The sequence below is a fragment of the Trichoderma virens genome (assembly GCF_000170995.1).
Source record: "Trichoderma virens Gv29-8 chromosome Unknown TRIVIscaffold_65, whole genome shotgun sequence".
Classification (NCBI taxonomy): domain Eukaryota; kingdom Fungi; phylum Ascomycota; class Sordariomycetes; order Hypocreales; family Hypocreaceae; genus Trichoderma; species Trichoderma virens.
Window position 1 is genome coordinate 16,077 of NW_014013684.1, and position 10,475 is coordinate 26,551.

The 10,475-nt window shown below is 47.1% G+C and overlaps 5 protein-coding genes across 5 annotated transcripts; 4 read left to right on the forward strand and 1 right to left on the reverse strand.

Annotated features, from left to right (window-relative positions):
• Positions 1 to 586: 586 nt before the first annotated feature.
• TRIVIDRAFT_70737 (uncharacterized protein) lies at positions 587 to 2,359 on the forward strand (the record flags this gene model as incomplete). The annotated part of the gene is made up of 1 exon (XM_014100435.1): positions 587 to 2,359. The coding sequence occupies one exon, from the start codon at positions 587 to 589 to the stop codon at positions 2,357 to 2,359; it is 1,773 nt and encodes a 590-aa protein (XP_013955910.1).
• Positions 2,360 to 2,946: 587 nt separating this feature from the next.
• TRIVIDRAFT_53024 (uncharacterized protein) lies at positions 2,947 to 3,907 on the forward strand (the record flags this gene model as incomplete). The annotated part of the gene is made up of 4 exons (XM_014100436.1): positions 2,947 to 3,232; positions 3,298 to 3,551; positions 3,603 to 3,633; positions 3,690 to 3,907. 4 exons carry the CDS (start codon positions 2,947 to 2,949, stop codon positions 3,905 to 3,907), a joined length of 789 nt encoding a protein of 262 aa, XP_013955911.1.
• Positions 3,908 to 4,418: 511 nt separating this feature from the next.
• On the reverse strand, positions 4,419 to 5,389 carry TRIVIDRAFT_128057 (uncharacterized protein; the record flags this gene model as incomplete). The annotated part of the gene is made up of 2 exons (XM_014100437.1): positions 4,419 to 5,115; positions 5,181 to 5,389. Coding segments are annotated over 2 exons (906 nt in total), but the record flags the coding sequence as incomplete, so codon positions are not given.
• A 2,434-nt stretch (positions 5,390 to 7,823) lies between these two features.
• Positions 7,824 to 8,871, forward strand: TRIVIDRAFT_191953 (uncharacterized protein; the record flags this gene model as incomplete). The annotated part of the gene is made up of 4 exons (XM_014100438.1): positions 7,824 to 8,028; positions 8,082 to 8,131; positions 8,335 to 8,693; positions 8,745 to 8,871. 4 exons carry the CDS (start codon positions 7,824 to 7,826, stop codon positions 8,869 to 8,871), a joined length of 741 nt encoding a protein of 246 aa, XP_013955913.1.
• Positions 8,872 to 9,442: 571 nt separating this feature from the next.
• On the forward strand, positions 9,443 to 10,468 carry TRIVIDRAFT_53025 (uncharacterized protein; the record flags this gene model as incomplete). Its single annotated transcript, XM_014100439.1, has 2 exons — positions 9,443 to 9,840; positions 9,907 to 10,468. The coding sequence occupies 2 exons, from the start codon at positions 9,443 to 9,445 to the stop codon at positions 10,466 to 10,468; spliced, it is 960 nt and encodes a 319-aa protein (XP_013955914.1).
• Between the last annotated feature and the right edge of the window lie 7 nt (positions 10,469 to 10,475).

The window sequence follows — 10,475 nt, forward strand, 5'->3', positions numbered from 1 at the left end:
GTTATGTAGAAAGCTTCAGAGATTAAACAGGCGGCAGCATTTCAAACTATGACTGCTGCGCTCCCTACTGTGGTCACTAAATCTCAAGTGTGCTACTTGCGTGAGGGAACCTTGGGGGGGAATCGCCAATGGATGGAAGGAAGGTGATATACATCATCTTCATTACAGAGTTCGCCTTCTCTTCGTAGTTCGCCAAAAATCCTGACAATTGGCGATGCCACTGGGAAGAAATCAGTGCGGCAGCCATCGCCATCATGCCGAGAAAAACACCTCGTTGTTTTAGGGCATTTCAGTGATACATGGACCGTGTACCCGCTACCATCATCCTGTCATCCAAGTTGACACAAGCGACAGGGGTCGTGTATCGCATTGCCTGCCGAGGAATATCACTGACGCGTTCTACTGCGGGGACCGGCTTCTGTTCCCGCCATCAGTCGACATCGTTTAGCCGCGCTACAAATTACGCGGACTGAGAATCCCATCTTCTCGTCGAAACTTCACGAAAGATATCATTACCAGCTGGGTGTTATGTGAAGTATCTCCTTCATCTCCATCTTTTTGTTGTCTGCTCGCTCTCGATTTGAAGATGCTTTCGGATTTTACGAGCGAAAAGCAACCCCTCATTGAGAATGTTTCATTGCCAATTGATTCAATACCTCGGCAACAGTCTCCTGCGAATGAGCATGTATCGCAGAAATGGCTCTTGCTGGCGACCATATTTTCCATTCTGCTATTGTGGAATCAATTAGCTCCAAACGAGTCCGGTGCAGCCCCCAACGGTCAGCCTCCCCATCAGGTCCGGGTGTACCCTGGGGAGAATATTGAATGGATTCTATGTGGAAATTTAGAGGGCAGCGATCTGGAATGCAGCTCAATCATCGTACCGATGGACCAATATAGCAAGGAAAATTCGGGTAATCACACTTTCAGCATTCCCCTCGCACGACTACGTGGCTCCAAAAATGCCACCAAAAATATCATTGTTAATCCAGGTGGCCCGGGAGGAAGCGGCATAAACTGGCTCTATCGTAGGGGAAAGGCGACACAGAAAATTGCCGGTGACAACTTCCACATATTATCATTTGACCCGCGGGGTGTGAATAACTCCCGACCACAAGCTATCTGCTTCCCAGATGATGAAACACGCAAATCACGGTCCATCTCACTCTCTTATGATCCACTTGCAGATGGTCCAAAGCTACATCCCTGGACTAGCAACTATGTTCAGGCGTGCTCCGATACAATGGGCGAGCATGGGCCATACATGAATACTCCACAGACAGCTGCTGACATGAATAGCATCCTTGATGCAGTTGGTCAAGAGAATATGATCTACTGGGGGTTTAGTTATGGCAGCTTACTTGGACAAACATATGCGACTTTGTTCCCAGAACGCTCAGAGCGAGTCATTATTGACGGTGTTGTGAACCAATTCTACTGGTATACTGATCCCCTGGAAGGGGATTTTGAGGACAGCGAAAAAGTTTTTGATGGATTTTTCGACGAATGCGTGAAGGCCGCGGACGAATGTCCTTTGAATATCTTCGGCCGTACTAAACAAGACTTAAAGGAAAATGTTACCATGTTTCTCCAGTCTCTGAAAGAAGATCCCATACCCGCCTACATAAACAGCACAACCTATGGGATGATAGACTACACCACAATGTGGCTCCGTGCCATCTTTCCTGCCTTGTATAGGCCGACTTCATGGTATACGCTTGCCGACACCATCTCGCAGCTTATGAGCGGAAACGCAACAGCTGCACTGCTGGCTTTCGGTCTGGATACCAATAGGCCTATGTCGATGGAGCATGGAATGATAATTCATAGCAACGACGGTGCTGCTGGAAAATCGCACTGGCCAGAGGAGAAGAAGGAGCTATTGGAAATGCTTCGGCCGGTGTGGAATTCGTCATCCTTTGCTGTCACCCAAATGGAAGAGTTTTTCACTAAAGCGCAGTGGCTGATCCCAAAGGAACATTCGTTTGTTCCACGCCGAGGCGTTGAGACTTTGCATCCACTGCTCATCCTCTCTACCACATACGACCCCATTTGTCCGCTCAGCTCTGCAAAAATAGCAAAAGAATCATTTGTGAACTCGCGTCTAATCGAAATTGAGGGGTATGGCCACTGCTCCTCTGCAATGCCTTCTTCATGTCTCGTGCCACACATACGCGCGTTTCTCAATGACGGCACTATGCCACCAAAAGATGTGAAATGTGGGGTTGATGGACCATACTTTATTACCCCCAAGCAGAAGGAAATAATTCTGGCTGACCGGCTTGAATCTGAAGAAGGTCAACTTCGTGCCGCGCAGTATGAACTGTCGGGCCTAGGAGAATGGACAAATTGGTTGTAAATAAGTAGAGTAGGCACTACTCCACAGGCAGACATTTCATTCCTTTATTCCCATATGTTACAAGAGAGGGTTTTTTTTGCAATTAAAGCTTATTACATGTTAATAATTTTTTTTTTTTTAAATCATCACGATTAACTCCGTGAACAGAGAAAATATTTCCTGCTTGAACTCACAAAGACTAAACGTACAAGTGTTTCGTGCTGACGTAATTTTCAATAGTTCGTCGCTGATATCATCTTATCTCCGCCGTACAAGGGAAATATTGGTTTTGTGAGACTGGGTATACTGGTATGCCTTCTTTGATTGGGTAGACGAACAAAACAATTCGGTCATTTTTGTTAAATACCTTGAATCATATGGTATTTTTCTCAGAAAATATCAATAATACGGAATTAAACGGACATAAATATTTCAGTGAGGGTAAGATGGATCATCTAAATCTACATTGGCGGAGCATTTAATACTGGTATTAGTTGCTAGAGTACATGTATATAAAGCCTTTACCGTGACAAAATGTTCAAAATTTCATCTTGCCAATTCCTCGCAAGCAGAAATCATCGAATACATGAACATCAACAATGTCCTTTATGCAGTTACCACTTTCCGGCAAAACGGCCCTTGTGACTGGTGGTATTAGGGGAATTGGTCGAGGCATTTCCCTTGAGCTCGCCCGCCGAGGTGCCAACGTTGCTATGGTCTATGCCAACCCGAGCCGTGAGGAGACTGCAAAGGAAGCAGTCAAAGAAATCCTTTCACTTGGTTCTGGTGCAATGGCGGTTAGCATTTTGGCCGACTTGAAGATCTTCAGCAGCTATCAAAAAATTATCGATGTAGCGCTGCAAGAATTGGGTGGCGAAAACATTGATATTGTTGGTATGAATGGTTCCTAGAAAATTGCTAATGGTCTTTTATATGGCTGAGAATTAATACAACGACAGTTCACAATGCGGCTGTCGCATCACCCGTATCGACCGAAAATACAACTGAGGAGCTTTACGACGATACGATGGCGACAAACCTGCGAGCTCCATTTTTTCTTACGCAGACACTACTGCCATATATACCGCGTGGAGGGCGCATTATTCTTATTTCATCCATTGCAGCTAGGCGGTTTTCTTTTGGGATGCATCAAACAGCTTATGCTATTAGTAAGGCAGCTATCGAGGCACTCGCTAGAAGTTGGGCTGTCGAGGTGAGATGATATAATTTCTACTAGCTTATAGGATTCTAACGGGACCATCAGTTTGGCCAATCTCGCGGTATTACTGTCAATGGTAAGTGGACCATCTTTCACCTCGTTTAACTGAATTGTATCGCTCACTCATTGCAGCGTTATCGGTTGGGTTTGTTGAAACGGAATTAGTGCAGAGCCTCTCCCCTGAGAGCCTTGATGCATACCGCAAAGAAAATGCACGTGTGACCGCAGCAGCTCCAAGGAGCGGCACGCCAGACGACATTGCCCAAATAGTGGCCTTCATTGCCAGCGAAGGGTCTCGCTGGGTGACTGGAAGTACCATTTCAGCTAGCGGTGGGAAATGGCCAATTTAGTCAAGCTCTCGCGTATTACTATAGATGGTGGCTCGAAACCTTTCGCTGCACCTATATCCGGGACGGACATTGTGTCGTATCTATGGAGGCTGCCAATACTAAAGATCACGGTTGATATGTCCGCATTCCATGGCGATGGTCTCGCAATCGCCACAAGCTAAAATTCAACGGTTCTTCATACCTAAGTAATGCAATTTGATTTGGATACTGTTTATGCGTCAGGTATTAAAAGAAGCATGAAAAGGCTCATGTACTACAGTCTCCACACTCGTTCCCGTAACCATGTCCCCAGCTCGCTCATATATGCCTCAGCCTTTGCCTCTGCATCCTGGATATCCTCGCGGCGAGTATCCATCTCCCGGTAAAAGCGGTGGTCAAATCCATGCAACACGTCTGGGACAAGCAACCACCTGACACCGCCGCCCTGCCAATGCTCCTCGAATGCAAACCGGTCGTCGGGTGCCCCCTCTTCGAGCCCACGAAGGGCACTCCCATAATGAACTTGTTCCTGTCCAACAACTCGCCACTGGGCCTGCTTGCTATCCGAATCCGGCGTTCCGTGATCAACCCCAGCCCCTTGACGCGACAGCCGGCATGCCAGGCGCCAGGCTTCGTGCGCGAACATTGAGAGATCCGCATATCCTGGGCTCAGCAGTGGGTTGCACAGATCCACACCATATGGAACGTATCCCCAGCATAACGCCGGCATGACAGGGCCAAAGCTGTCCCTACCGCCGCGCTTTGAGGGCTTCAAGCTAGGTTTGTAAAACCTATTGGCCAACTTTTTCTCTGTTGGGATTGAGAAATCGAGAACACCAGCAACACTCATGACGGCAGCGGGCGCAAGGGGGTGATTATGTATCGAGGGTAGTTGGCTGACCGCGAGCGCGAGGTTGCCTCCGGAGGCGAAACCTAGGAGCGCAATGCGGTTTATGGGGTGGTGAGACGAGCGATCAAGGGGGATGGTTTTATCAGCTAGTGCAGCAAGCATCAAGGCTTCAATGTCGTGAACGGGTCCGGGAAACGGGTTTCTTGGTGCCTTGGAGTGGTCAAGTCCAATAACAACAACATGCTGGCTGTCAGCGAAGGTGCGATTCCACTCATCGTGCTCCTTATTGTAACCTATAAACAACCCACCTCCAACTATAGCAAACAAAACAGGGTAAACATGTGGGGACGATATATCGTGGGAGGCTGGCAAAAAGATCCTACGTGAATTCCACCCAGGTATTAGAGAATGCTCATGCTGTTCGACTTAATAGGCTTCACCAACCGAACGGGTAAATGTGGCCGGCAAGAATAGGTCTTGATAAGGTCTGGCTTGACGCTTGGAGGCCAAATGATTTCTTTCAATCCTTGAAACCCTCGTGATAAAATAACAAGACCTTTTCCAGTATAGAGAATAACTGAATAGACTATCTTAGAAGTCAGAGGTGGTGGCATTTGTAGCACTGCTAGTGCATCGTGATGACTTTGTTCAGGAGTTCCGGCGCTCATTCTCGTACATGAGCAGTTTGAGATTGCTAGTTTGTGACTATTAGACTGGTTCGAAGAAAAGTCGACGGAAGAGATAGACTGGGCTGACCAAGTGCATCAAAATACAGATATTTGTATATCCAATGCGGTTGGGAGCGTAGCTATCTGCACACGGTCAGTATTAGTACTGCTGCCACAACTGGAGTGTGGTTTCTCCCAGGCGGGGAAAGGGGGGGGAAGGGGGGGGGGGGGGGGGGGGGGGGGTTGACAACGAGACACTCCCGTGAGCTCTGCCTGTGGAAGATACGTTCCGAGGTTGGTGAATCGTTCCACCATCATCATAGAGGAGAGTTGGTTACGTTGAACCTATCTTGGGCGGTCTGGCATCTCCTTGCTTGGGCTTGGCATGCTGTTTGGCAGTGCGTTTCGCCTCAGGGTACGAAAAAACAACCTCGTTCTGCACACATCTTTGGCAGCCGATCGGAATTTAATCTTATTACAGTAAAAATTATTTATTTATATATTAAATTGTTATACCAAGAAATATGATATGTATCATCTAAAAAAACTTTTAACAAATTTTAATATTATTTTCTTTATAAACCCTTTTTATTACTAGAATATTATAAATTCCCCATACTCTAGCTTTTTAAGCAGACCATGCTATACAACGTTGACCAACTCGTGGGCTTGCCTCTTCCGAAAACCAGGCTTGCATTTGCAGTTTATCAGCAGAACCAGGCTCACTTTCAGTTGTTTCATTATATCCCAGGGCCATGAAAATTCGACCACGGCGGTGCTCAATAGGTTGCAGGGCAAAATATACTGTTCCAGGCCCGCTCAAAGTAATATTGGCCTGCAGCAAGCCAAATCCCGACATACCGGTAGCGGCCTCGGTAAATGGTAAGAATATCCCAGTATCCTCAGTGGGATATTCGACCGCGTTTAATCCTCGAGGGACGGATGGTTTAAATGTAGGGCTTTGAGAGAGGCCTATTTGGCTAAGAGAATCGGTCTCATAAGTTGATGGAATGCTGACGTTTTTGCCGATTGCCCAGAGTGACGGACGATAACTATACAGCGACGTAATGTTGGGAATTCCTAGAGTAACAACCAGGTATAACGAAGTATCGTTAATAAGAACTTTGCTATATGAGGCAGTAGATGGGCAATCAAATGAGACCATGAGAAGGCGAGTCTCTACCGGGTCTGGAAATTCCCATGCAGTTGTAATTGAGTCGTGGCTACCGTCGTCTAGGAACGGAACATGGGCAAAACCGGTTCCGACCAGCAGAAAACTGAAAAAGAGGCCTATGAACAACATATCTTCTTCTGCAAAAAAGAAAAACTTGTCCAAGATTTTTTTTTTAAAAGATTGTTTAATCGCTTTCTGAGAGAGGTGTTGGGATAAAAAAAAACATTACCTTATGCAATCTGGAAAATGGGTTTCGATAGCTATTTTATCCTCAGAGCTGGTTTTGATTACATACCTAGGGAGCAAAGTGACTAGGGAGGTTAAATGACTCTCGCTGTCAGAAGTGCCAACGAAACCAAGCGTGGGGGGCTAACCACATTGCCTAGACCTGAGAACCCTGATAGGGAAGTCAGAACCCCCCTTCTCGAGCCTAGTACCACAAAGCGTACTGACTATATGGTAAAGGCTCTAAAATTGCAGGCATACCCCATTCGGATTAAGATATGGATAGCTTAGTTTTTACTACAATTGTACATGTTTTCCTCAAAAATTGATAGTTGATTTGAGAACCTTGATAGGTGTCGGGTGATATTTGGCCAAGCCTCTATAGCGTTTATGGTATTTACATTGATTACACTCCGTAGACTCCCATCGACTCCACAATAACGTATGAATGGAGCCAGTAGCATCGGCATAGGCCGAACGTAATACGGAGTGCACATGATGATAATGGGCATCATTACTGAGAACGCGCCTCTGTGTAAATATCGTACATATATGCCTCCGGAGCAGAACCGCCGTAGAACGTGACTGGACTTACGAGCAGGAGAGCCTCGGCTCCATTTAGTTTAACTTAGAGGTTTTGGACACAAGTAACGGTTGCCTCATCATTCCAGATAATAAGAAGTAACTAGAAGTATGGCTGACGGGTAATATTTCACCCATAAATGGAATTCAGGCCGTTCATGCCCCCTGTCTTTTGCATTTGGATGACGCCCACCCGCTGAGTTTTGTTTGCTCCGAGAGGGACAGTTAGATTCAGTCTCACTCAGCTCGCCCTACCTTCGGCTATTATTCTGCTCCAGCAGTGGAGCCGCAGAATATTATCCGTTGGGTGGCATCCAATTAAACCTTTTGATCAATCGTACAAAGACCCCTATGCGAGGCACATACATAAATATTTCGTATTATACGAAAGCGATTTCTAAACTTGTTTTGGACGATTTTGAGCCAACGCATTACGACATGTCTCAAGGCTCCCCGGCAATCATGTCTGAGGACCAGAAGCAGGAGATCGGAGGTAGATATTTCCTACCTCGCAATTTGGAAGAGGCGGCACGCATGAAGAATCAGCATGAATGGCTGAAAGGAGGTGCTGGCGGACTGGTCCTGGCTCCTATTGATTTAGGACGCCAGGGGATGCGTGTGTTGGACTCGGCCACAGCAGACGGTAAACACACCCGCGTCATTCGTTGGCTTGGCCATATCACTAAATTACGACAGGATACTGGATACAGGATGTCAAGTCAATCTTCCCAGAGAGTACTGAGTTTGTAGGCTTTGACAATATGTAAGTTGACGACTGCCCTGGGGCAAAACACTAGTATGTTGCTGTAGTTTTACTATCTGCTAACAAGGCTTTATTGAAAGCCCCGAGGGATACCCCCCTCTCGATCCTCCTCTGGAAATTATCAAACAAAATCTTGTTGATGAATTCCCCGTTGAGTGGGAAAGTAACTTCGACTTCGTGCACCAGCGTTTTGTCATTCCCCTGTTTGCGGAGAGTGAGGTGCAGCCGGTTCTTCGCAAACTCATTAAATGCATGAAACCAGGTGCTTGGATCCAGCTAGTTGAGATGGATTTCAAGACACCGGTTTCTGAGCCCCTTGAATCTTGCCAAGCGGCTCAGAAGTTTCATAAGCTCACAAGTTCGGTAGTATCTGACCCTCTCGCCTCAACAAAGCTAGCAGCGAGATTGAATGAAGAGGGTCTCACAAATGTTACCTATCAGACAGTCGACATGATAGCAGGCTCTTCTCATCCAGACGCTGCACTGGGAGAGCGAGGACGACGTAATATGTCGTCCGTGATGGCCTACTTCCAATCTGTGTCTAGGTAAGGGAATCTTTTAACGCGAATAGAAAACGAATGCTGAACAAGATAAAGTGCCGAGAAAATGGGAATGACAGCGCAGGAATGGGCTTCCTTGCCGAATGAATTCGAAGATGAGATGAGCAAGTATAAGATCGCCGTCCGTGTCTACTTCGTCTGGGGTCAGAAGCCAGTAGCGTAGTAGGATCGGAGACGTACGTTCGACGGTTGTTTTCTCATGAGTATATTAAAATTCAGGAAGCATTAATTAGTATCTGAATTTGCGATGATGATGCGCCGTTTGTCCCGTACAACTGTGCAGCCATCAAACCTACCAACATAGACCAATCAGCAATAGTGCAACTTTTCCATGCGCTTCGTGTGATAGGTGTATAGGGAGATATGTACAGTATTCGAACAAAAGAAAAAAAATTAACAAGTGACGCCCATATAGAGACCCCCGTCAGTCAGGCTATCCATCTTGCGCTTACCCGCCATAATGTCCAAGTCTAACTCTATTTTTGGCCGTTCGGGTCGACCATGAGAGGGAAAAGAAATGGATTCGCCTCAACACTGGCCAGCCCTGTCGATCATACGCGGGGACTAAACAGCTAAATGGTGGAGTGCCCAGCCCAGAATACGTCCCGAGCCCTTTTTATGGTACAACTTACTCGCCGTTCGGAGGGGGATCAATTCTCAATGAAAAGCCCAGTCCTCCCGCCTACTTGGCCCATGATCAAGACAAAGGTATAGATTCGCCCACTCGTTGCATTATGGCAGATACGGCTGATGTTCTGATAGTTGGGGCGGGTCCAGCCGGCTTGACTGCGGCGCTTGCCCTAGCCCGACAGCAACAAAGTTCATTTGTATTTGATGAGGGGAGCTACCGGAATGATACAGCAGATCATATGAACCTCATACCCGGATTCGATGGCACCAAGCCGTTGGAATACAGAGAGGCTGCTAGGTCCAACATCCTCTCAAACTACGATCAGGTTAATTTCCTCAATGTGAGGATTTCCGACGCTAAGAAAGACGACTCGAGTGGCGTATTCATACTCACCGATGAGACAGGGAAGAGTTGGAATGGCCGAAAGCTAATATTGGCAAACGGTGTAGAGGATATTTTCCCGCCGATAGAAGGTTATGCAGAATGCTGGGGAAAGGCCATGTATGCATGCCCATGAAAAGTTTCTGCCTTAGAGGACATATGTTGATGAACCTGACCTCGAATTAGCTTTCACTGTCTCTTCTGCAAGGGCTATGAGCAACGCGGCTGCTCCTCTGCTGGGGTTCTCGCAATAGGAGGGCTGTCTAAGGCCCCGATGGCCCTCCACGTGGCTCGTCAAGTAACTACACTCGGTAAAATCGTCAATATCTATACCAATGGCTCCGAGGACCTGGCCAACGACATCGCTGCCGGATTCGGCTCAGTGGCGCCCATGACGGTCGATACGAGAAAGATCCAGCGGATGATCCTTGAAGCTGATGGAGCAGGAATACAACTCCAATTCGAAGATGGTAGCAGCAAGACGGAAGGTTTTCTGGCACATACGCCCGTAACCAAGCCTCGTGGTCCTTTCGCAGCGCAACTTGGATTAGCGTTAAGACCTAGTGGAGACATAGAAGCCGCTCCGCCTTTCTATCAAACCTCCGTCAAAGGAGTCTATGCTGCCGGTGATAGCTGCGGGATGATGAAGAATGTACCACATGCTATTTTTTCGGGATCGTTGGCTGGAATGGGAGCCTCTCAGCAAATTGTTGCCGAGAACTTGGGACAAACGTCTTTATTTGGCTAGCTCCGGT